The sequence below is a fragment of the Oreochromis niloticus genome, linkage group LG3 (genome assembly GCF_001858045.2).
Source record: "Oreochromis niloticus isolate F11D_XX linkage group LG3, O_niloticus_UMD_NMBU, whole genome shotgun sequence".
In the NCBI taxonomy this organism is placed as follows: Eukaryota; Metazoa; Chordata; class Actinopteri; order Cichliformes; family Cichlidae; genus Oreochromis; species Oreochromis niloticus.
The window spans coordinates 44926340-44953272 of record NC_031967.2 but is presented as its reverse complement, the minus strand read 5'-3'; the positions used below and the strand labels follow the sequence as shown (position 1 = coordinate 44953272).

Genomic DNA, 26933 nt, shown 5'->3' with positions numbered 1-26933 from the left:
TGAAATTCTTTAAAACACTTTGCTACATGTGCACATCAGAAAGCATATTTGTGTTTTTCTTCTGTAAATCATTTGAGAAATGAGCCATGTTGGCTTAGTATTAGAGCCAAAGGGTTAAAGGGTCTTTTGAGTGGAGTTTGCGTCTTTGTTTGGACTGTGTGAGTTCCTGGTAGTCTAACTTCCTCCCACGGTCCAAACACATGCCTGTTAGGTTAACTAGTTATTTAAATTGTTCACAGGTAAGGATGGTTGTCTGTGAACGTTTAGCTCTGTGATGGACTGATGACTTGAGTCCTTGGGTTTACCCTGTCTCTAAGCCCCTGTTAGTTGGGCAGATTCCTGATTTTGTGCGTTTTATGATTTTGAATTTGAATTCCTCTCGTACACGTTAATGCGACATCAGCTGTCATGGTTGTTATAACTCCCATCACTTCATACATGGTGGAATATTTACATGGATTAGTTTCCCTGAAGCTAACATTAACCTTTCTTGAACATTCATGGTCAGAAGTTTCCATACACTCATCAGGGGAGTGAATGTTGTGGTAATTGTGGGCTTTTAATGGTTTCTTCGACTGTTCTTACATCTTTAATGACTTAAAAAAACAAAACAAAAAAAGGTTGAAATATTTGGTTAACATTTAACAAATATTAGTGATAGCCAACAACAAGCTGCTGGCATAATTCTGATAGGAAGTTTGACCTCTCTTTCACCTCTCTTATTGGCAGAATGTTTTGGTTCTGGGTCTTTGAGCCAGCTCTTTGAGGTTACTTTTTTAGGCTAACATATTTTTGATTTTTTGCTTTGTTAAGAAGTTTTAGGTTTGAGTTTTGGTTCTTCTAATGTCATTGAGTTTACAGCTTTCCCCACTTATGTCTGTGTCTGCTCGCCTTCTGTGTGTCTCGCTCCCCCTCCCTCTGTGTCTTGTCTCCGTTAGTTGTTCTCAGGTTTTCCTCCTTGTGTTTCATCCTCATGTCATCTGTCCTTCATGTGCATCCATGTGTGTTCTCCACAGCCCATCATGTCTCTCGCCCTCTCCATCTTCTCTTTTTGTCCTGTTCCCATGAGCCCCAAAGGGGTTTCTGAGCTTCCTGCTCGAAAATGAAATGCCCAAAATTAATTGATTATTTCTCTGCAAATACAAACTCTGTGCTTACAATCTTGGTATCAAAATAAAACTAACACTTGTGAAATTTCATCAGAGGTGTAAATATTGCAGCAGATATTACTGTGTCCAAGTTACTGAGACTGGAACACAGAAAAAGTAAGTAGATTTTATCCTCGCCTAATTTATTATTTATTTTTTAGCTTAAAACCCTTTTAAAAATATGCCTCAGTTCACATTTCATTCCAGAAATTCAGTAACCAACATATAAATATCATCTGTGCAAAGATTTATCTTTCTAAAGTGAAACAGTGAAAAATTACAGCACTGCCAATAAATAAATATCCAGACGTTGTACAAAAATGTCAAATTTTGGCACACATTGGACACCATGTCGGTTGAAGTTTTTAGGTATTAAAGAGCAGTAATTAATAAATTTTATTAACATGCCTAAAAATGCTTGTTTTTTAATACATTTTTGAAGAATTAACCACACATTTACATGGCAATGGCCCTTTTCTGCCGTGCGCATGGAGCGCTTAATTGGCCTCTGGCCCTTTAAACTCTGAGGGGCTGTAACTTTGGTTTCTTTTGGTCAATTTGCATGATTGACACCTCTTTTTAATCGTTTGAGCCAGTAGAATCACAGTAACGATGCCACGTTCACGTAACTTCAACCAATCAGAACTTGCAAGGCCAAACTCAACATGGGCCCAAAATTACGTGTGACGTCCGTCCAGTCACGTGTCTGTAGGTGGGTCTAAATTGGAGGTTGTTGACGGAAAATGGCTCTGATGCGGTTAGTTAGCTGTGGAAACTGCTGATAATCATGTGGCTACCGGCTAACGGCGAAATCTGGACGGTAACCCAATTTCTGTCTTAGCGCGTTTGCGCCGCTGTGTGTTTTTGTGGTCTTCTTTTGCGGCTCATTCAGTGAACTTTGGTCAGAGTGTGGTGAAACTTGGTGCTTGGAATCGCTGATATCTCTGGAAGATAACTCGCCTATCTTTAGCCGGTTACATAAAGTCTGGAGAATTTCTTGTTCGGTTTTGTTCGTGGAATCATGGCTTGTTTTCGTTGTGTTTAGTTTTTGTAGAAATGGTTTATATGAGATTTTAACTGAGATTCAGAGGTTTCTGTGGATACCACACATGTCCGGTGTTCTGACAAACCATCCTACTTTGGCAAAACGTCCTACCGTAAGTAGTTTACCGGACTTATATTTCTCACACCGTGTTATAACCGATTAAACGTGAGCTCCTCCTTTTTACCCCTGGTAGTGGGGCGTGGGGCTTAAAAGCCTAACATTACCATGTCGTTCTTGACAATGTTGAGTTTGTGGAAACTTCTGTCCAAAACAGTCGCTGGTTTCAATCTATGCAGTGGCTGAAAAGGTTTCAACATCTATGTCATTGATCTTCTCACACTGCATGTCAACTGATGTGTTTTAACCTGATGTTTTTGAACCTGCAGCTGCTACTCTCAGCATCCATCCCGGCAGGTCAGTCTTCTTTTATTATGAAACTGTGACTCTGAGCTGTGCAGTGCCAGGCAGCTTCAGCACCTGGACAGTGAAGAGAAACACCTCCACAAGGTCTTCTGTTTCATGTGAGACCTGGGGCCAATTAAATGGGTCATCCTGCACCATCAAAGGTGTCTACCCATCAGACAGTGGAGTGTACTGGTGTGAGTCTGACAGGGGGGAGTGCAGCAACACCATCAACATCAGAGTGACAAGTAAGCTTGCAATGCCAGATAGTTTTATATTAAATAAAATAAAATAAACACATTTTTGCAGCTTCGTAACTGAGGACAAAGACCAGAGTCAGAGACCACAGTTTATCTTTCTGCATTTCAGCTGGTGTGATCCTGCAGGGTCCTGCTGTTCCTCTGACTGAGGGAGACAGTGTGACACTAAACTGCTCCTATAAGGAAAAATATGCAAAGGAGTCTACGTCCAATTTCAGTACAGCATTCTACAGAAATGGTGCTTTTTTTGAAAAAAAGCCTGAAGGAAGGTTGAGGCTTATCCATGTGTCCAAGGAGAACGAAGGCTCCTACAAGTGTGTTCATCCCACAAAAGGACAGTCACCAGAAATCTGGCTGGAAGTGAGAGGTGATGATGATGATGATGATAGGTTTCATGAAGCTTTCGTCTGACAGCTTATAAATACTTTTACATACATAAAGCAGTTTCAGTTATAACTTGGTGATTAAATGGGATGTTTGTTGAATAAACATGACCACAACCTATTAGCAAAACCTGTATCACAATAATGCACCAGTTTGTCTACTCCTCTATGCTGCCTGGTGAAAGTCAGGTTTAAAGCTGTAAGTTTTAAAGAGTAAACTGAGTCTTAACATTTCTGGGACATTGATTAACCTAAAGTGTTATATTCCTAAATCAAAAGTTAACCAAGTAGTTTTCAGTCTTATTCTCGCTGTTTATCGTCACTTCTCCCACCTCCAGCTGTGAGGTGGGAGAAGTGATGTGTTACCTTGTCCAAACTATATATCACAGCAGCTGTAACTATCATTTTGTAATTCCTCCCTTTCATTCTTGCTGTCATCCTTTTGCCATAACTCCATAACTCACACTCATGACACTCATCTCTGCCCACAGCACCTTGCCTGCACTCTCTTCTTTGCCTCTCTTGTGCACTGTGTCCCACATTCACAAACATGTATTCTAATTTACTTCTAGAGACTTTCATTCATCTTATCTCCAGACCTTACCTCCACCTCTCCAGGCTCTCTTCCACCTGTTCCCCACTCTTCTCTAAATACAAATTTCAGTGTCATCTGCAAACATCACAGTCCACAGAAACTCCTCATCTTTCAGCTTGTCCATCACCATCTCAAATAAGAAGGAGCTCAGAGCTGATCTCTGATGTCATCCCAACCCCATCATAAACCCATCTGTTATTCCCACCACGCCCCTCATCACTGTCTCATCCTGTTACATGTCCTGCAACACCCTGCTCGTGTACTTCTCTGACACTGACGTCCTGACTTCTGCACACAGTACACAGTACAAAGTCACTATCTTGCACTCTATCACATGCTTTTTCTGGTGTCATAGAGTCCTAGGGTCTAGAGAAGACACTAGAGAAATAACCAGTTCTTTTCTTAAACACACAACTATGATGTAAATGAAGCTGGTATTTGGCAAATAAATGCTTTGATCGATGTCCCAGAATGAGAACACACTGCCGGCCGACATCCCTACTAAAAAAGAAAATAAATAAAAAGGTCAAAAGAGAAATGTGCTAGAATTTTAGATTTGGTTTAAAATATTTATGCAGTAATTTGCTTTCTTATCCAGAAATGAAATGACTCTGTGTTTCGTTATAAAACCAATCTGAAAAATCTAATTACTGTAGCAAATGAAATGAAATGTCACTGGAAGTGTGTCACCCACACGAAGTGTGTTAGATTTTTTCACATATATGAGCTGCTTCCTGGATATGCAACGGTTCTACCACAGGAAGTGGTACTGTAGGCCAGGTATAGGGTTTATCATACATCTCATATCTCTATGCTGAAAACTTTGACTCATTTCACAGAAGCTCTTTTTTTCATGTCCTGATGTGGTTCCTTGAAATGTTTTTGTGAAACGCACAGTAAACACTGCATATGTATCAACACGAAATATTGATTTTAAATTAATGTTTTTTTAATGTAACGCTCGCTCTAAACAGAAGAACTGATGATAAAACTTTATCTCCTAACAGAGAATAATATCCCCGTGACAACCCCTGATCCTGATCCTGATCCCACACCTCCGATCGCTCTGCCCAAACTTTTGAGCACCATCCTGCTGTTCATCCTCTACACTTGTATACTTATACTGGCTGTGTACACCTACCGGAAGTGGACTCAAGGTAAGAAAACTTCAAAAAATCCTGATTAAGTTGGTTTATGTCAATTTTCTTTAAGGGGTCAGAGGACATAGATGCTGAAGAAATGTCAAAAATGAATTATTATCATATATAATGAGTAAACTTTACAAAAACTAAAATTTCACTCTGGACATTAAGTTCACAATGTAAGACTTTTAACCCATTAACCTTGTGTACATGGTGTCACCTTAGTGGTGCACCTCTCTTCTTCAGTCTCAGCTGACTGCAGGTTTCCTCAACCTTACAGCTTGAAATGAGTAGGCCTCGCCTTTTAAAAAAATAAATAAATAAAGAGCTTTGAAAAGAATGAGCAAAATAATAAAATCTCACATTAAGTTCTGAAATATGAAATTATGTAATCGTGATGGAATTTCAGTGCTGATTGTTGTGTTTCCCATGTTGGCACCAAGTATTTATGGGTTTAATGCAGTGCTGTGAGCCAAATTGTCATTTTTTTATGTGTGTGTGTGAATGCATTGGTGGTAGAGCAGGTTATTTACCAGTCAGAAGGCTACAGCAGAGGTTACTGCTTACTTCTGCCTTCATTAAATCTAAAATGTCCTCTTTTTCATGGAGGCCTGGACATCTTCACTGTTATACTTTCACCATTTTACTTTTGCTTCTTAAGCTGCTGCTCTTGGTGGGTATTTGGAGCCAGAACAAGCAAATGATATCAGACCTAACACATAGATAACGATCATCATGTCACCTGAAGGCAACGTCTGTTTGACTGAGTGAAACCACAGAGTAGAAACAGGTATTATAATCTTTGGTTCAGTCTAACCACATTAAGGGGAGCAGGGCATTCAGTGGTGCAAAGTCAAATTATACCATGTGATGCAGCTTCCTGGTTGTGTCTGAGTATGTTTATGCTCCTGCAGCGAGGATGGATGTTCACTTGTTTGTATCACATTTCACAGCAAAGTTTCCAGCTGCTGTTGAGTCATTTCTGTGGCAGAAAAGCTGATAGACAATTATCTGATATCCTTGTTACAGTCAATGATGTGTCAACAGAGCTGGTTCTCTGGAAACAATAGGAAGTGTTGTTGTTGCGATTGTATGAAGCAGCTTATACGTGACTAAATGTCACCTTTGAAAAATGTCGCACTATAAATAGTTTTTGTTCTTCCTGCAGCTCGAGCTGAGGCTAAAAGGAAATGGCGTGATCATCTGTAACTCGAGGGTGTGAAGAAGATGATCAACAATCAACATATCACTGGGATTAAAGCAATAGTCTTACACTGATCTTTTCAACCTTAATAACCTCTCAGCAGCAATGATGTTTGATTTTGTATGAATCTAAAATTATATGAACTGAACAGAAAACTGTCTCATTTTTGCATTTGATTAATTTTATGTTTAAAGGACAAATTGAATGTCACAATGTTATGAAGGAGCACTCTGAGAGTGCAAACCTTCACCAGTGCAGCTCACTCTCCAGGCTGTATTTGTTGTTAGGATTGTATATACAAAGTAGGATATTGTTTTTCATAAACCTGCTGTAAGAGATTTGTCAAATACTTCTTTAATTTATAATATGTGCTGTGGTTTAATGTATCATTTTATGTGTCAGTGTCTGTCTGTATTACTGCTGTTCTAAATGCATCAAAAATATATATATTATTACTTTTAGAAACATTGCTCTTGTGTTACTCTGTAACCTGGCCTTATAGAAACTATCTGCGGGATAAGTGGGATGAAGAAATAACAGTAACCAGGCAGATGTGCCTTTGTAACCTTCTGACATCACTGGAACTATTTTGTGCTGAAGTCTGCCTTCATGGCTTCGTGACACAAAACCTTCTGCTGGAAATCACCACATGGGTTATAACAAGATATGTTTACAATAACGTGGTGGAAAAATGGGTAAAATGCAGGACTTTGTTTCAAGTCTTCCATATGTACAATGCATAAAGATCATTTTAAACCATCAGCCATAGTTGCTTCACTTTATGCATGAACATGACTCGAGTTGGAGCGGGTGGAAATGTTAGTCACGTGTTAAAAAGCCTCTTTGATAGAAAGCAGGTTTTCTTTGACTGCATGGATTTGTGTCCTCAGGTCCAGGTTAGGTCTAGTTCATGAAGACGTTTCAAAGTTAAAGGCTTCACTCATGTCAGTCTTGAACGTATCCACTATGTTTTTTGTGTGTTGGTGAAGTTAGGTTGGTGTGGTTCCCAGTCTGATTCTGGCATTCTAGTAACAATATGGTAATAACCTTACAGGTTAGGGGTTTTCTGCATCATTCCCTTTGATAGTTTCAGGATCTCTAAATGTTAAGGATCTCTCTCAGACACAGCTTTTTTTTTTCGAATGTTTTGCTTGCTGGGTGAATGCCTGGCTAAAGTCACTCTGAAAAATATCCTCTATAATAACCACCAACACAGGAGAGCAGTGTGCACTCAACTTACTCTGTTACCTTCCTGATGCACATGACACATGTTACACTTCAAAAACATTCCCGCCATAAAGGTTAGGTAGGAACCAAAATTACCTCCCACAAGGTGCCACAAAAACTAATTTATGTCACACAAATCAATGACAAGGTAAGATAAATGATAATGAAGTAATTAAATATAAAACAAAAAACAATATTGCATAAATTAATAAATGTATATTATAATCTACACAAATTAAATGTGGACAAATATAAATACATGTGGCATAACTAAGGTTACAAAGCTTACAGCTAAAGCACTTTTCAGTGGTTTTTAAAATTATTAACTTTTATTTTTCTTAAACTTAATTACATAATTTGAATAATATCCTTAATCTTGAATTCAGCTCTGTGATCAGAAATGCTTCTTGGTGGAAAAGAGTCTCACTAATGTCCTCATCAGCAGTGTGTCTGTCTGTCTCCACCTTGTGGACATTTTGACACTTGTTGCTTGTTTCAATGCAGTCTGAACACTTTATATAAAGTAATTAACATACTTATAATCGTGGTTTAGAAAGTTCCTTTCATAAAAGATGACTCAGTGTCTCCTCTGGTTACTAAGATAAAATAATCAAACACTGAAGCATTTTTCATTTGGGGACATTCACTGAGTAACTTTAAAACCATTAAAAGCAACACTTCCTGAATTCAATAATTAAAACTGAAACACGAATGTTGATATAAAGAAGGAAGAGCCAAAATGTTTTATTCTCCCACACACTGTCGACTTGTTTGTTTTCTATAATATGAAATCCATGGAGTCTCTTCTCATTTTCTCACTGTGGACTCTCATCCACTGCTTGGATTTTGTTAAAAGTAAATCAATGTGTTTCTATTACAGATGTTACTTTTAGTAACTTTTTACACGAGTTTATGGTTTGTGAGTCATGAGCTTTTTTCAGTGCAGTGTGAACATTAATAGTATATCATAATCATCTGTCTTCACTGTGTAACTGCATCAATTTTCATTTATTATTTTTTCTAATGCTATTAAAGCCACAGACCATTGAGAAGGTGCTGCTCTGACTCTGCAGCTGCAACATGTTAGAGTGTTTTGACACTCTGCGGTACTTTTTGGAATTCCCATAAGTTCTTAGTTGGAGTCAGATCTGTGGAACATCAGGGGAATGAAGTTTTAAAATGGGTAGTATGGCTAGTAGCTCAGGGTACTGTTGGCTAAACAGTGGATGCATGTTTGCCCTTTAAGGATACAGCTCGGCAGACCGCGACCGTTATAAATATGCATGTACAGCTGAATAATGTGCATCTTAATTAAGTTGGTTATAATGGTTGTTGTAGCTCACATCTCTTCATATTTGCTGGTCTAACGGAATATTTATTCTGCCATTTTAATCTTTTGTGAGTCTCCCCTCTCTATTAGCTCTTCTAAAATATTCATTTCACTAAATATGACCAGTAAAGGTTTTTCCTCTAATGTTCATGTTATTAATCTCCACACATTGCATTGCATGTCAACTGATGTATTTCAACCTGATGTTTTTGAACCTGCAGCTGCTACTCTCAGCATCCATCCCAGCAGGTCAGTCTTCTTTTATTATGAAACTGTGACTCTGAGCTGTGCAGTGCCAGGCAGCTTCAGCACCTGGACAGTGAAGAGAAACACCTCCACAAGGTCTTCTGTTCCATGTGAGACCTGGGGCCAATTAAATGGGTCATCCTGCACCATCAAAGGTGTCTACCCATCAGACAGTGGAGTGTACTGGTGTGAGTCTGACAGGGGGGAGTGCAGCAACACCATCAACATCAGAGTGGCAAGTAAGCTTGCAATGCCAGATAGTTTTATATTAAATAAAATAAAATAAACACATTTTGCAACTTTGTAACTAAGGACAAAAACCAGAGTCAGAGGCCACAGTTTATCTCTCTGCGTTTCAGCTGGTGTGATCCTGCAGGGTCCTGCTGTTCCTCTGACTGAGGGAGACAGTGTGACACTAAACTGCTCCTATAAGGAAAAATATGCAAAGGAGTCTACGTTCAATTTCAATGCTGTTTTCTACAGAAATGGTGCTTTTATTGGAAATAAGTCTGAAGGAAGGATGAGCTTTATCCATGTGTCCAAGAAGAACGAAGGCTCCTACAAGTGTGAACATCCAACAAAAGGAGAGTCACCAGAGATTTGGCTGGAAGTGAGAGGTGATGATGATGATGGGTTTCATGAAACTTTGTCTGATGGCTTTTAAGTACAGTTATCTAGTAGTTTAGGAGTAAAACCATAAATCAGAACAGTCGTCCTCCTGTTTCTTTTTTTGGTGCCTGCATTACCCATAATGCACCACAGCAGCCTATAGTTCAGTCAGACATTGAAACAATAGAGTAAGATTAACCTTTTAAAACCAGAAATTTCACCCACCTACACAACATTACTCCCTAACTCCTGGTTTGCTTTTGATTTGTTAAAGGCAAACAAATTGTGGTGCTCTAAAACCTGTAGATATCTTGCAGCATTGCCTCTCTAGATGTGCAAACTGCCAGTCCCATAGGGCACTAATGCACACCGTGCTTCTCTTTAGTTCAGAGGTCAAAGGTTCCATGTTTACCTTAAATAATTTCCAATTTTAATTCATCCAACCAAGGAACAGTTTCCGGATTTACCTGAGTCCATTTTAAATTAGCTTTAGCACAGAGAAGATGTTTCTGGATCGTGTTTGCATCATGGCTTCTTCTTTGTATGTTAGAGCTTTATCCTGCATTTAACGAAACACTGTGCACTGTCTTTGGACTCAGTGATTTCTGGAAGTGTTCCTCAGTCAGTGTAGTGATTTCCATGTCAGCCTGTTTTCAATGAAATGCCAAATGAGAGCCAGGTCTGGAGGAAAATAAAAATAAACTCACAATACACGCAGAAAAATGTGTAAACAAGTAAGTAAACAACATCTTAGCTCTCAGGGCTACTGCTGCACCATCAACAGTAGTACCAGTAACAGCTTGTTACAGGCCCTCTCAGTCACAGGAGAAGTGCAAGAGGAGAGACTGCACTCCCGACAAAAGAGTGAGGAAATTAACACAGCAGCAGGCGTCTATTCTAAAGCTGTTTCACAGTTTGTAGAAGGAATCTTTTGTGCCACTACATGAGCTGTGGATTTTCTTTTAATTTACATGTAACATTTGGTCCTAAACAGAAAAGATGATGACAAAACCATTTTTGTGTCACAGCTCGAGCTCCGTCTACGACTGCTCCTCCTCCTCCTCCTCCTCCTCTGATGTCTCTTCCCAGGCTGGCATACACAATCTTTTTGTTCATCCTGTTCACTGGTATACTCCTACTGTGTATATCCATACGCCAAAAGTTCACTCAAGGTAAGAGTACAACACAAAAAAATCATACTGAGAATATATTCATTTTCCACAGGGTCAAAGGTCAGATACAACACCAAACAAATAGCTTAGCTGCCAAACAAATTACAGAAAATCCATCATAAAACTAGTTTTTCAAACTTATTTTGTCAGTCTAACAATAATTCAAGTATGAAAACAGGTGATAGATTCATCTGATAGAAAATAACTGAAAAGCAGCAGCAACACTTTAACCTCTTGCTGTGAAAGATTCACATCTTCCATTTGCAGCCTCCTCCAGTTGGACAGTAGATGCCAACTGACCACAGTGGTGTAAAATGAGCTTCTCGACTCATAACACTTTGTGAAACTGACCCTTGGTTGTGGATCATCAGGTGATCTCAGGCATGTTTGTGTGTTGATGTTCACTAAGTGAAGACAGATATTCATGTTTTCAGCACAAATGTCACAGCAGTTAAAGACAGACAATTATCATCAGGGATTGTTATTGTTGTTAATGAGGTGAGAGGTCAGAGCTAGTTCTCAAGGCAACAACAGAAAGTGCCACTGCTTACATGGGATTAAATTCTGCTTTTAAAAAGGTCCCACTGCACCTCCTGCAGCTGAAACTGAGGCAAAAATGAGAGAGTCTGATCGTCTCTGACTGGAGTGCCTGAGGATGAAGATAACGACGAACAATAACGATCAATGTATCACCAGGATTAAAGTAATTTTCTTATTTTGATTTACTTCTTTAACTTTTTTTAACTTCTTAGCAGCTGATGTTTTCCCTACACTGTTACCTCATGATTTAATCTGCTGTTTGTGCTGAAAACTGCATAATTCTTACATTTGATGAGTTTTTTGTTTAAAAGACTTTTTGGTCATCTGTCTTCTTGGTTTATGTCTTGTTTCTTGTCCAGTCTGTCATGTGTTTTTTGTCTGTGTTCTATATTGTCAAGCTTGTGTTGTCATGTCTATGTCTGTCCATGTTTCCTGTTTTATTTTGAAAGTCTTGTGTTTCTATGCTAAGTGTGCTTAATTTTACTTTTCCCCAGTGGCGTCCTTTGTTCATTTGTGTCAGCTGTGTCTCCCCAGTTGTTTCCACTTCCCTCATTGCCCTCCTGTGTATTTATTCTGTGTGTTTTCATTCAGTCTTTGACAGGTCGTCTCTGTTGCTTCCCTCCATGCCACATTAAGCTCAGGTCATGCTCATGCTCCATGTTCATGTTTTTCCCTCATAGCTTCTCGCATGCTTCTGCCCTGAATTATGTTCATGTCTTTTGTCACAGTTGTCATAGTTTAGTTTCTTCCAGTTTAGACTTTAGTTTAGTTTTTGTCCCTGTTTACTGTACCTTGTTTTTTGGACTTATGTTATCAGCCTTAATAAAGTGCTCACTCTTTGTTTATTCAAATTGCATTCTACATTCAGTTTTTTGTCTGCATTTGGGTCCACTATTTGCTCAACACACAGTCAGCGGACAATAATGTTCTTATAAATGAACAAATGTATCATTATCTTGTTAATTACTTAAGCAGCTCCATGTTCTGGTGGGACCTGTTACTCTATGTGCACAAAAACTGGTCTAAAAACTATAATTACACACACTCCTGACTGGACCTAGTGCCCATTTCTGTTAAATTACGACCTCAGGCTCAATGTGCAAACTTGTGTAGCAGATCTGCAAAAGGATTTTGGGTACCTTTAGTAAAGGTCATAGAATATCAGGCAAAAAGAAAGATATTTATGGAATTTCTAATTTTGTTTTTTTCCTGAACTCGCACCTCATTCCTTAATTCATCTCTGTCTTTCTCCAGCTCACCAGAGAGACAGGTCTCTCCAAGTCCCCCACATGCTTTGAGGAAGTTGGTGTGATAAATCTTTTATAACTGAGGTCGTGTCTGAATACACCACTTCACAGTCTAGGTCTGTGTCCGAATTCAGGGGAAGGATGCTCATAAGGACACTACCTACCTACGTCACAAGGTAGTGTCCTTAGACGGACGGGTAGTCAGGAAGTGAGCGGCTTGGACAGCCCCCTTTTTTTCTCCATAGAAACTTTATTGAACAAACAATGAGTATCCAACATAACAGATGGGCTGTGGACAGCCTCCTAGCCTTCAACTCCGCCCTTACTTGAGTGTTTTTCTGGTCGCTAGCGCCACAGCGCGAAAACTTTCAAATGGACCCAGAAATGTTGCTCCGTTGTTTGGACAATTTTATTTCTCAAGGAGCTAGAAAAACCTTATCGTCGTCGCCCGCACGTTTTGTACCTTAGGGTCATCAGAGACAATCATATCCAGGTAAAATCATTTCCTTTAATCTACACGCATTTAGGAATTACTTAGCTAATTACACGGATGATTGAAATATCGCCGGCGTTGTGCCAAAAAAGTGTTCGCCTGCCAAAACTGATTTCCAATGTTTCCGAGTGTAATATGTGTAATATCTTTATGTATGTTGGTAAATAGGCTTCGATGAACATGGTTTACTAAGGGGTTTTATATATACAATAATTACCTGTTGTTCAAGTATCTTTATAACTCTGGTTATAATGTAGGTACAATTGATATATTTGTTGCGCTGTCTGCTGTCCTCTTGGCCAGATTACTCTTAAAAAATAAATTTCTAATGTCAATAAGATTATTTTTTTTTAACTGGATGAATAAAGGATATATAAAAGTCACTGCCAAAAACTGATTGCAGCTTCTACCTTGTTACAGGAATGTTGCTGGTGGCAGGTGACGTGATATCACTAATGAGGGACACATTTGACATGTTTCACGTATTATAGACCAACAAGTTATTCATAGCAGGTTAAATACGAGCAATCAGTTTAGGGCAAAAACCGGAAATCAGTTTTTGGCAGACGATCATTTTTTGCCACAACATCGGTCATTCTCACACATGTACTGTATCATATAAAATATATAAACTAAATATCTTTGAAACGTATAGAATCTAATCTTTTGTTTGTTTTTTTACATAGCACTTTATCAAACTGTTGTCTGCTACAGAGTTACAAGTATTATACTAATAATATAGCATCCAACCATCTCCTGCTTGCATATTTCTGAAAACATCACAGTGGTGTGGCAGCCATGAGTGAACCAGCCCTGCAAACCCTGTGGATGGACGATGCAGTGGACAGTGGGAGGAAGCATCCTGAAGCTCTCTTTGCAGACCACCCTGTGTGATTCTCCATCTGTCGACCAGAAAAGACAAACCGCAGGTCTCAGTTGCAGCAGCTCATCCACGTCTGATCTTGCTCCGGCAGATTCAGCAACACTGCCAGAGACTTCCAGTAATCTATTACAGTTGTTAAAGAAACGGTCCAGGAACAGGTCACTCAGGTTAATCCTGTGTGAACAACTGAAAATATTGTTTTTCCATCTTTACATACTGTGTATTTGAAATATTCTTGTTTAATTGTTATTGTTATTTACTTTATTGCTATCAAATAAATATCCAAGTAATATTGTTCAAAGTTAGCGTTATGTTCATACGTGTTACAAATGCCTGTAAATCAAATTGAGTTCAGTGACAATTACTGTTTGTTTGAATCAATTTATTAATAACATAAAACCTTTAAACTAATGCAACACATATAACAATGTAACAAATATATTTAAATAAATAAATTTCTCAATACATAACTCATTTGGGAACTAATCTTTCTAGAAGTGAAAACAGTCTGTCCATCCTCTCCCTGCTCTCCTCTCCTCAGCCTCTCTTTGCTGCCTCATGTCCTCTCTGATGAGGTCTAGCAGCTCATCATCTCTTTTCCTCTTTCTCCCTGTCGTACATGGCTGAGCCACTTCGTCAGCGCTGTCGTTTTGGTCACCCACTGCTGCGCTTGTCCCTGGAGTGTCCTCAGGGAGAGAGGAAATTAGGACAGGAGGCTTAATGGAAGGCATCTGTCCTATCACCTCATCCATGAGGGCAAACCAGGGCCAAGTAGCAGCAGTGGGCTTCCCACTGACCCCCTCTCCTGAGCCTGGATACTTGCAATCCTAAAGGCAGAGGAAATCAAAAATGACAGCAGGCAAATAAAAACACCACAACAACTCTTAGTAATTGCACATTTATTAACTTGTGTTCTTGAGAATTATCTTCTTGATAACACACATACGTACTTTGTATTCTTTAAAGTTATCTCATGTCTTCTGGCCTGCAAGGGGGTGACTTTCCCCTGCAGGCCCATCTTCTCCAGAATTGTCCTGATCACACACAACAAATAAGAGAAGAAAGGAAACCATGGTAACTATGTTAATCCCTAAGCCCAAAGGTTTTCACAGCAGAACACCAGAGGAACACCGTCTGGACATCACAGGTTCTGTACAGCAGCGGTCCGTGAGTCGTTTGGTACCGGGCCACGAGAGTTAAGGCTCCGGTGTGAAATTTATGGTTTTCAGGGTTTTTATCGTTAACTCGGTTTCCCTGGGTCTTTTTCCTTGTTGTAGTTGTGTGTCTTATTTTGAAAGAAATATTTACACGTTACCATAAAGACCAGAGAGCATTAAGCAGCAGAGAGGAGGATGTTACTCTCAATGTTGGTGCATTTTTAGGAGGACGCTGCTAATAAAGTTACACAGTTACACAGTACATTCACGTTTATTATTATATTTACAAAATACTACAGTTTTTGTCTTGGTCGGATCATTTTATGTGGTTGTATTTATCAACGATACCTTAAAGGCCGCTCCGTGTCTGACATAAACCGGTCTGTGGCGCAAAAATGTTGGGGACCGCTGCTGTACAGCATGAAGGTTAATAGGACCGCACTCATATGAATATGATGTGTAAATTGATTTATTCTTGTACATCCACGCCGTAGCGGCCCAATTCTTCACCCCAGTGAAGAGGCGATCGTTTTCTCCTCGTTTTAATAAATTAAGCCGTTTGCTCTTTGTTCCCCACAACATATCACCAATTCGAAAAAATCAAAATTAGCTGTATGTAAGCGGCAATACATGAAAAATCGCGGGACCACCGATACAAGCTGGTTTACGGTTATTTTAAATAAAAGAAACATGTCTATGCAGATGCCCAAAGCTTAACAAAACGACCGCTATAACAATTTAACTTTTGTACAACCAGATTTTCATATACTTACATTTGAAAGTGTTTTCCTCTCCTGCTTCGACCACCATCGTTATCAGAAACAAATCTCCTCTATGACCCGCAATGACTCCTGGGATATAGTAGCACATGAAGGATACATCGGACCATCCTTAGAATTCAGGGCAAAGTAGGATGCATTTGTCGCCACATTTTGAGTACTCTTTGAATTCGGACAGCCTTCGTTGCGTCGCTGTGACGTCATTGCCTCCAAAAATGGCATTGGCGCATCCTTCACCTGAATTCGGACACGACTAACCCTCAAATTCGCGGAAAAGTAGGACACATTTGTCGCCACATTTTGAGTACTCTTTGAATTCGGACAGTCCTCGTCGCGTCGCTGTGACGTCATTGCCTCCAAATATGGCATTTTAAGCATCCTTCCCCTGAATTCGGACACAGCCAAGGTCTAATCAGCAGCAACACAGAGCAGGTAGTGGGCAGGAGGAGGAAGAGAAGAGGAAGAGAAGAGTAACAGCCACACCTACTAGGTCAGCGTGACACACATACTGTATAAAAGACTTCATGTACAAAGGCACCAGGTTTAAAACTAGTAATACCAAGGAACAGTTTCAAACTTCAGATTTGATGTTTTAGATCTGATGTTAACACTTCATCATTTTCTTAGAAATTGGTGAAATAACGTGATAACAGAAGGTTTATACAGAGAGACAACAAAGAGAATCATGTAGCAGTTATCACGAGCACAAATAATGAAACAAAATATTGTTTTGTTGATATTGTATCATGTAAACGATAACATGTTTTTGTTATAAACATCCTTTATGAATGAGCCTAATTTTCATATTTGTCAGGAATTGTTGGTTGGAAGTAGAAAAAAAATAAAAACTCTTTTTAGTTTAAGAAGTTGGACAGATAAAAACAGACACTACAAAAGGAAGTATCAATGAGGAGAGTGGTTCATTCAACGAGCTATGGTGTTGCTGACCTTTAGCTCTTTGAGACAACTACCAGTTATAATAAATGTTGCAATTCATTATTCACATTATGAATGACTGGTCTTTTGTAATAGTAAACAATGGTTTCAAGCATTTTCTTATGTACCAAATATCATCAGTTGAAAGTTCAACATATGTTGCACTTTTTATGGCAGAGGAAAAATACATATCAGCACACAAGTATAAAGCAAACAACAACGCTCTACCTAACAGTTTCCTTATAGTTTTTTACTTAAGAAAAACAAAACAATTCATGTCCATGACCACAAACCAACACATAGATCTTTTGCGATTAATTTATGTTCTGCGAGGAAACCAAGCTGTTTGACAAGTTGTCAGGGTTTGGCTGTTCTTGCTCTTCTCTCAATGGAATGTCTTGTTGCTGTTCCACTTGCTCATTGTTTGGATGATCATTTTGCTCTCCAGTTTGTCTTCCTGTGCAACATAAAACAAGTTATTTCCTCTCAAAATCGATCATTATCATTTTATGTTCTTTGTGCAGACTGCTCAACATGTGGTGTAGCTTACAATCTCACATCCTGTCTAAACTAGAAATATCTGATATTGAAAACAATTAAGACTAAAAAGAGAAATTATTGGTATGTTTAAGAATTAAATATACATGATACTGTTTTTTTTTTTCCTTTGAAAGGAGAGGGTCAAAAAAATTCAGCATTTACCTATTACCTATTCATATTCTTTTTACAGGCTGACATTTGAACTTTAATTTTTCGACCTATATGAATGAACAAGATCATTGTAAATAGAAGACTCTTGTACGTATGAAATTACAAAACCTTTTGTCAAGCAGGTGTATTCATGCCAGTTGGATTTATGTTTATTACCACCCAACTGGAAATAATTTTAATGAATTTACCTTTATCTTTGCAATAGACCTAAAACATCACACTAAAAATGTTACTAACAACCAACAATGTACCCTTATTGGTACAACAAAAAAAACAACAACACACAAGTCCACCCAAATAGGAAGCTGAATTAAGAAGCCATTTGCTTCTTAATTCAGATAAAACTGAGTTATTTTACCCGGCCCTGAAAATATTAGAAATATGGTATCTAACCAGATTCTTACTCTGGATGGCATTACCTTGGCCTCCAGTAACACTGTGAGGAACCTTGGAGTCATTTTTGACCAGGACATGTCCTTCAACGCACATATTAAACAAATATGTAAGACTGCTTTCTTCCATTGGCGCAACATCTCTAAAATTAGAAATATCCTGTCTCAGAGTGATGCTGAAAAACTAGTTCATGCATTTATTACTTCCAGGCTGGACTACTGTAATTCTTTAGAATTGCAGTAGTCCAGGCCCATCTCCAATCTGCCCTTTCTGTCCAAAGTATTGGAACGAGTTGTCTTCAGGCAGCTCCAGTCATTTTTAGACAACAACAGTCTCTATGAGAAGTTTCAGTCCGGTTTTAGAGCTCGTCACAGCACTGAAACCGCCTTACTGAGAGTTTTTAATGATTTGCTTTTAACTGTAGACTCTGGTCGTGCTGCTGTCCTAGTAACCTTAGATCTGACAGCAGCCTTCGACACTGTCGATCACAACATACTGTTATCCTGCTTAGAACACTGTGTCGGTTTGAAAGGTACTGTTTTAAAGTTTTTCCAGTCCTACCTGGATAACAGGAGTTTCTCTGTTCACCTCGGTGAACTGTCATCTCCCAGAGCTCCTTTAACTTGTGGTGTACCTCAGGGGTCCATTCTAGGCCCCCTGCTGTTTATTCTGTATTTGCTCCCTCTGGGTGATGTGCTGCGCAAACATAATGTGTCCTTCCACGCTTTTGCTGATGACATTCAGATCTACCTCCCTCTGAGGTTAGACTGTAAGGACTCTCTGCAGCCGTTATTCTCCTGTCTGTCTGACGTTAAGACTTGGATGGCTCTTAACTTTCTACATCTAAATGAAAGTAAAACTGAAGTCATTGTGTTTGGGCTTCCTAAAGACCCCAACCGTTCCTTTGATTTTATGGGACCCCTAACTTCTGAATGTACTTCCTCTATTAAGAGCCTCGGTGTTACTTTTGACAGTGCTTTTAAATTTGATAAACAAATCAGCTCCGTAGTCAAGGGATCTTTTTATCACCTACGGATTTTAGCTAAAGTCAAGTCCTACCTGTGCAGGAACGATCTAGAAAGGGTGGTCCATGCTTTTACTACTTCACGCCTGGACTACTGTAACTCCCTTTATGCTGGTTTAGATCGTTCCTGTCTGCATCGCCTCCAACTGGTGCAGAACGCTGCTGCTCGCATGCTGACCGGTTCCAAAAAGAGAGACCACATCACTCCGGTCCTCTGCTCTCTCCACTGGCTCCCAGTTGCTTTTAGGATTGAATTTAAAATTTTACTGCTGGTTTTTAAGGTTCTTAACGGTACTGCACCTCCTTACCTGGCAGAGCTTCTTAGCATTTACTGCCCCAGGAGATCTTTGAGGTCAGCAGACTTGATGCTTTTAGATGTTCCCAGGTACAGATTAAAGACTAGGTGAGAGAGGGCTTTTGCTGTGGCTGCACCCAGACTGTGGAACAGTCTACCCCCTCACATCAGATTCTCCACAAGCCTAGGAACTTTTAAAACTGCTCTTAAAACTCACCTCTTTTCATTGGCTTTTAGCAAGGTTTAACCTATTGTTTTAATTTATTGTTTTATCAGTGAGGTATTTTATGTACCTGTGTTTTATAGTATTTTATATTTGTATTTTATTGTACAGCACTTTGGTCAGCCTTGGTTGTTTTTAAATGTGCTTTATAAATAAACTTGACTTGACTTGACTTGACTTTATTATCATGATGTCCTAAAAACTCGCTGAAAAGCCTTCAGCTGATCCAAAATGCTGCAGCAAGAGTACTGACAGGGACTAGAAAGAGAGAGCATATTTCTCCTGTTTTGGCCAGAATTGAATTCAAAATCCTGCTCCTCACATACAAGGTCTTAAATAATCAGGCCCCATCTTATCTTAATGACCTTGTAGTACCATATCACCCTATTAGAGCACTTCGCTCTCGCACTGCAGGCTTACTTGTTGTTCCTAGAGTATTTAAAAGTAGAATGGGAGGGAGAGCCTTCAGTTTTCAGGCCCCTCTTCTGTGGAACCAGCTTCCAGTTTGGATACGGGAGACAGACACTATCTCTACTTTTAAGATTAGGCTTAAAACTAAGCTTTAACTTTTTGCTAAAGCATATTAAATATCAAAAAAACACCTCACAAAACTTGCGACAAGGCATAACTCGGCTCATAACCGTAGCACGTCGGAGCAGTATGCATCACGTGATAGAGCGGCTGTGGTGCGCGAGACCTGTGGGCGGTCTGGTTGAGTATTTGGAGCCTCACTAACAACCCGGCATTTCATCTCCGAGGAAGTTATCCCAGAGAGAAGTAAAGCAAGTGTGTAAGTTCATCTCTGAATGTTTGTAAAGCATTCCAGCGTTAAGCTTTTTTTTTTTTTTTTTTTTTTTTAAATTTCATATTTATTTTCATCTTAGTAAAAACATTTTTTTTTTTTTTTTTTTGTAACCTGTCCCGTTTGGTTCTTTTGCCATCAGAATTATTGTCTAAAGGCGAAGAAAGATGCCCAACGGATCGAAGAAAGATGCCCAACGGATAAGAAAGATGCCCAACGGATTCCAGCGTTAAGCTTAACAACCGATATATGGAGCGACTGCCTCTCTCTCCCTCCCTCTCTCTCCTGTTGCTACTTCAATCATGAAACTGATCAATGATCAGCTGATCGGCTTTTCTGTCGCGAGTCCGTCTCTCTTGTTTTTATTTGGCCCACTTTGCACCAGAAAGAGGAAACCAGCGGCTGAACAACAGCAGCACGTTTAACCTTGATAAGCTGTTGATAGAATGTATTTAATATTACTTTCTACACCAGGATCCTTTTCTATGTAGCTGACGGCTGGTAACTGTGCAGGGGCGGGTCTAGCAAAGTTTAGCCAGGGGGGCTGATAGGGCATTAACAGGGAAAAGGGGGCACAAAGACATACTTTTCTTTCTTATTTTCATTTAAAATATCTACCTTTTAATAAATAATTATCTGAATCTTACACCCAAAGTTTTAATCTGATGTAAAATGTATAGAAGTCCATTACTGTATATAGTAACTATTAAGTCTAATATACCCTCGTAAGCTATAGTACTTTTTGCTTTGGGAAGATACCATCTGTGCAGTCTGCAATTCTGTTGAAGAAAGATGTTGAATCTATTTAATTATTCCTCAAAAATAATTGATTTCTGTGCATTTTTTTTTCACACTGCATCAAATTAAAGTTGATTACCTCGATTAAGCATCATGAGGTGGAGGGTGGGGGATGGTTCCCAATGTTTTTTTTTGCTTGGACTTTTAGAACCCTATTGGTTAGGTTGCTTACTCTTTAAAATACCAGAATAGGGAGGATGGTGTAGGTTTAGGTTTATTAGATTGATCAGTATTGCTGAACTATGAAATATTTTGGGTGCAGTGTATTTTTTTGCATACAGGTATAACAGAATAGCCTTAGTGTTTTTTTAAACTTTGAACTTATACAAAATGATGCAAAATATTATAAAAACAGTTTTATTGATTAAAAAATACACTATATCGGATTCATATCGGTATCGGCCGATATCCAAATTTATGATATCGGTATCGGACATAAAAAAGTGGTATCGTGCCATCTCTAGTTAATAGACCTCTCTGCATCGAATCATATCTGTTATTAATCTCTGTCTCTCTTCCACAGCATGTCTTTATCCTGTTTTCCTTCTCTCACCCCAACCGGTCGCAGCAGATGGCCCCGCCCCTCCCTGAGCCTGGTTCTGCTGGAGGTTTCTTCCTGTTAAAAGGGAGTTTTTCTTTCCCACTGTCGCCAAAGTGCTTGCTCATAGGGGGTCATATGATTGTTGGGTTTTTCTCTGTATCTACTGTACAATATAAAGCACCTTGAGGCAACTTTTGTTGTGATTTGGCGCTATATAAATAAAATTGAATTGAATTGAACAACTTGACCCAGAAGCTGGTAACCTTACTTTTTAACAGTAAATAAACACGCAAGATCAAAACAAAAGACAAAACAAAACAAACAAAAAACGTCCTCTTCTACAGTGCAAGCAACTATGCCTCACAGCCACATGCTGACCATCACTTTCGTTTCTATATGAGCATCTGATCTCCTTCCTCCTTTCTCTTTGTTCCTTTACCTGATAGATTTGTACCTAAGATAATGAAAGCTCTTTGTTCCCTTTCGACATTTGTGAAACCGTTTATCATGAACCTAGGAGTAACTTTTGACTCCCCTCTCATTGGATATTCATGTCAAATCTCTGGTTCGCTTTTGGCTTTATTACTTAAGAAACATTGTATCTTTCACTGAACTGGAGGTTGTTATACATGCATTAATTTCATCACATTTGAACTATTGTAATTCACTGTTTATATGTCTAAGCAAAAACTCCCTGCGGTGTCTGCAGCAAGTGTTCAAATCATCTAAGAACTCACATGTAACACTGCTGCTAATACAGCTACACTGCCTTCACATTGAATTCAGAGTCCATTTAAAGATACTCGGACTTTTAGAGCTCTTTATAGACAAGCACCAGCCTGATTGAACTTCTACAGCCCTATGTCCTAAGCAGGTCCCTAAGGTCATAGAAAGATTGGGACTAAGGGAGACAGAGATTTTGCCACTATGGTCCCCAGACTGTGGAACTCCCACTGAGGTTAAGATCTTTGGACTCAGTAGTCTCTTTAAAAAAAACAACAACCAGAAACACATCTTTTAAGAATTGCATTTGGATAACTTTTTTTTATTTTTGTTTTATACATTTTCATCTCTGTATGAAGCACCTTGTGATCTTTTTGTCTAGAAAGTTGCTTTATAAATACAATTTTAAGACATCATTGTAGGACATTTTTTTTAATGAAAATTAAAAGGAAAGAAAACTGTGACTTACGGTTTTGGCAACGTTTCCAGATGTACAAAGCAACAATGATGACAATGATGACAATGATGACAGCAATGATGACAGGAATGATGACAGTAGTGACATCAGCACCATTAGTGTTATTAGTGCTATTATTATTAACTGAAAAAAAAAAGAATAAATATGCCAGGTTTCTTTGTTTTTTTAACCATGGACTTCCAAAACAACACTCAACCATCAATTTTCCACAACTGCTTCTCCTGCTTGTGTGAACAGAGTAACAATAACATAAACACAAACAACTGTGTCATTTGTTTTATTTACATTGTATCTGAACAGACATCACAGAGAACAAATTAGCTAACTGTGCTGGTGATATCGCATTAAACAACAAATAATTACTTACTTGATTCATTAAACTGTTGTTTTGTATCATGTTTTGCTGCATCTGTTGAAAAGTATTTTAATTTTGTCAAAATGCAGACAAACATATTTAAAAAAAAATATTTTGAATATGCATTACATCCGCTGTGCTTACCAACTTTTAGTGTAATGTTCCCCTTTCTGACTTGACTATGCAGTTTGGGAACATGACATATATAGAGTCCTTCATCTTCTTTGCTCACATTTCTCAGTAATAAGGAAATGTTGCCTTTCCCGATTTCGTCGCAGAAGAGAGATGTTCTGTTTATAAAGCGACTGTTCTGTTGATTTGGATCATGTTTCATACTTCGATAAACATGCACATAAGTTTTATTGTGTTTCCACTCCACTGTGAGAGTCGACACATTAAATGGGGGCTCCAGGTGGCACGGCAGAATGACGTCCTCACCCACATTTGCTTTGACTGGTTCATCTGAGCCAATCACATCAGACTCCCCTGCAAAACAAACATTCAATCAAATGATGGGTGAAGTGAAATAAAATGTACAGATATAAAATGTACAAGCCAAAACAATATAATAAATAAACCTACAGCATATTTGATGAAGTGAACAGAAATTTAAGCATGTGCTTTCACTCAAAGCACAGACTGAAAAATAACATGTAAAGATCAGACTCATTAAGATTTAATTTAACAATGGCTGTGAATAATTAAATGAGCAGCAGTCAATTCTAGATTTAAAAAAAGTACTCTTAAGAATAGCACATAGAATACAGTAGCTCAATAATATGTCTAAAGCAAGTAGGTCAATAAATACAGTGAGTTTAAAACATTTAGACTGATTCAGATTGGATAGTAAGCAAATCACTGAGACTCTCAAAGTTGACAGAGAACTTGAAACCTGCCTTTTGAACTTAATTTTCACCAAAAAAAATGTGCATTTCTGTTCTCGTTACATTTTTTGGTGACACAAAAATATCAACTTTATGACCAACAGCAGTCTTTAGATGTAATTTAGATAGCTTGCTAGAAAGATACTGCCAGGAGATTTTACATGCTCTTCTTCTCATGGCAGCTACATGTCTGCCAAATCTCATTTGCTCTCTGTTTATTACAGAATTATAGTGATGATAGCAGCCTTCAGGCACTGGCCACAACTGCACTGACTCTGCTATAAGGTAGAAGAGGTGACATATATAGGACTGATAACCACAAATTATGACCTTTCAATAGGCTGATCACATCAAAATGAACTGAAAGAAAATACTCAGACAGTTTATATCAGTTTCCTCCATAGTCAAAGTTCAAAGTTTGGATTATTTCAATATTTGCACCACATACTAACCAACAGTGAGGTTAACATAGCAACTTTTCTCCACATTATCAGTGATAAAGCAGCATTTGTATCTCCCGGTGTCAGTGAGTTTTAGTGAGGTCAGCATCAGTGACAGATTTCCTTTGGTTAACGCCTCCTGGGAGAGAGCAGCCCGCTCTTCAAAATGCTCTCTCTGTGCTCCAGGATTATACTTTCCATTTTGACAAAGGATTACAACGTCATTCCCACGAGTCCACTTCACTGTCTCAGATGCTGCATTCAGTGGGGGCTTAAGGTAGCACTGAAGGAGGACATGTTCACTGTAGACTGCTTGTACTGGCTCAGAAGAGCAAATAATCTGAGGTTCTGTTAAAAAATAAAAAAAGCAAATGTTACATTAGGATTGGACAAATTTTTGGCCAACAATCTACATCAAACTTAAGAACAAGATGGGTGAGGAGTCAAATTTACTGTGTGCAGGCAGGAATGGTGGACCCAAACGTGCAGACTCACGGCCGGCAAAAGTGCAGTCAAAACTGTTTTATTGCTGACACAGCAAAAATACTAAAGTGAAAATACAAAATACCTAAACAAGCTGGCAAACAAACAGAACACACAGCATGGAATGAGGGAGACCATGACACAGACCAAGCAAAACACAGGGCTTAAATACACAGAGGGACCAATCGGGGAATGGGAGACAGGAGGGAAACACAGCTGGGACAAACCAGAGCTAACGAGACAAGGGAAGCGAAACCAGACACATTAACACAGGACACAGGCTATCAACATAAAACAGGAAACATAACACAGAGATGCGGACTTGACAAATGGATAGAGCAGATAGGAGAGACAGAGCAACCATAGAACACAGGGACAGAAACCAGAAGAAAGGACTTTAACAAAGAAACCAAAAGAATAGAAATGATAAATAATATCAAAATAAAAGTTCAATAATAAAGTAAAACTCAAAACACACTTTGTCAACAACCCAGGTACCCTAACATGAGGTTTGGATTAGGGTGCTTACTGATGACTATGTTTTCAATTTATTTATTTTTTTAATCAGACTTTGAGAGCATCGGGTTCTCACTAGTGATCCTTACACTATACATTGTTAATAAAATCATTAACATTTTTCAGAAAGTGGTTAATTTTTTAGAGGTTTGCTTCTCTGGTAATTGCTATGACTGCTTCCTTTACCTCTCTCTCTCTCTTTCTCTTGCTATATGTATGTGTGATTAAATTTAATGTTTATGTATGAACTCTGAATCAGAAAAAAAAATTGCATGCTAATTGTTAAGAATAAACACTAAGAAGTAAGGAAATGTTAATCACGTTATTTAAATTGGGAAGGCTGTAGCTCAAAAGGTAGGGCGGGTCATGCACTGATTAGAAGGTTAGAGCTTCGATTCCTTCCTGCACCTGTTTGCCAAATATTCCTGGGCAAGATTCTAACACAAAGTTGCTAGACAGAAAGAACTTAAGCATAGAGAAAGTGTGTGTTTGGGTTTGGATGAGGCACGTATTTATAAAATGTACGTGTATGAAGTGCTTTGGTGGGGGTTTTTTATTAAAAGATAAAAATATGTTTACTCACGTGTAGCTTCCGTGACAAACTGGTGACTGCAGACTGACAGCAAAACAAAAACCGTTAGATCCATTCAAAAGAACAAGAATAACATGTCTTCTTATCAAAAACCAAAAGACTAAACTGTGGCTCGTGACTTGTGAACAGAAAGAGAAAGAAAACAAAAGAAAAAGGAGATGCTGAGATTAACTTTTGCTTTCAAGTGCCCGCCTACTTGGCACAGTTTAACTCCACTGTAAAAAATATAATCTATTGAGAGGGAAGTATCACGGCTGGACTTCTAATCTGGCATTTGCAAAGTGCGCTAACACACTCGTGGCTCAATATATATATTTTCCTTATCCATAAATTATATAGGTTACGGACCAACTGGCACAAAGGTGTGCCAAAAAAAAGTGATGCAAAAACTTTCATTGACATAAAAAAAATAGTTTTTCAAGTGAAGGCAGCAGAATTTGTAATAAATATAACATCACTCTGCCCTTAACTCATCATACCCACAGTACCTTCATGCTATTTTTTTTAATGTCCCACGTATTCCTCTGAATGTCCTAGTTTCTGAAGTTGTCGCATATTGCATTTTGAGAGCATATCAATAAAGCTGAATATCTGAGTCTTGAGTCCTGTGTTTAGGTCCATTTCCTGCCAGCAGCACCGTGCTAAAATGCCAGGGCTAACTTTTAATTTTCAATTTATCAATATATTATTTATTTTATTATATTTTTGTCCAGAACAGAACTACTCTAATTCATCTGACCTTTTTTGAACTGTTTTCTGTATCAAAAACACTCAATTAAAAGCTATGTATACAATGGTAATTACACACTGACAGAAGGTATTTTTGAATTCGGTCCAGGTGATTATCCACAACAAAGTAATTTATACATTTTAATTT

At 38.6% G+C, this 26933-nt stretch overlaps 2 protein-coding genes across 6 annotated transcripts in view; one reads left to right on the top strand and one right to left on the bottom strand.

Annotated features, from left to right (window-relative positions):
* LOC109194487 (Fc receptor-like protein 5) overlaps window positions 1-12632 on the top strand; it is a 67778-nt gene extending 55146 nt beyond the window's left edge. For 3 of the 5 annotated variants that reach the window (XR_002059456.2, XR_003215491.1, XR_003215489.1), the window contains exons 3-6: window positions 2965-3222; window positions 4841-4990; window positions 5637-5765; window positions 6144-6646. Coding sequence is in view for 1 of the 5 variants with exons in the window: in XM_025901594.1 (XP_025757379.1) it covers window positions 2965-2967; window positions 8958-9221; window positions 9342-9599; window positions 10620-10763; window positions 11342-11403 (731 nt within the window). In the remaining 4 variants the exon portion in view is untranslated. Of the gene's footprint in view, window positions 1-2579; window positions 2844-2964; window positions 3223-4840; window positions 4991-5636; window positions 5766-6143; window positions 6647-8957; window positions 9222-9341; window positions 9600-10619; window positions 10764-11341 lie in introns of those variants that run through there. The other 2 variants (XR_003215490.1, XM_025901594.1) reach the window with 2 other exon arrangements.
* Window positions 12633-15875: 3243 nt separating this feature from the next.
* On the bottom strand, window positions 15876-26208 carry LOC112843267 (fasciclin-2). Its single transcript, XM_025901559.1, has 6 exons — window positions 26048-26208; window positions 24478-24813; window positions 23286-23627; window positions 23154-23195; window positions 22778-22909; window positions 15876-17255 (listed from the first exon to the last, which is right to left on the bottom strand). The coding sequence occupies exons 1-6, from the start codon at window positions 26109-26111 to the stop codon at window positions 17113-17115; spliced, it is 1059 nt and encodes a 352-aa protein (XP_025757344.1). The 5' UTR covers window positions 26112-26208; the 3' UTR covers window positions 15876-17112.
* Window positions 26209-26933: the final 725 nt, after the last annotated feature.

Coding starts and splice junctions, on each gene's coding strand:
- LOC112843267 (XM_025901559.1), bottom strand. CDS start 26,111: ATGGATCTAACGGTTTTTGTTTTGCTGTCAGTCTGCAGTCACCAGTTT. Junction 23,628..24,477: donor CTATGTTAACCTCACTGTTG/GTTAGTATGTGG, acceptor TTTGTTTTGCAG/GGGAGTCTGATGTGATTGGC. Junction 17,256..22,777: donor CTGGAAACGTTGCCAAAACC/GTAAGTCACAGT, acceptor TATGTTGCACAG/GAAGACAAACTGGAGAGCAA.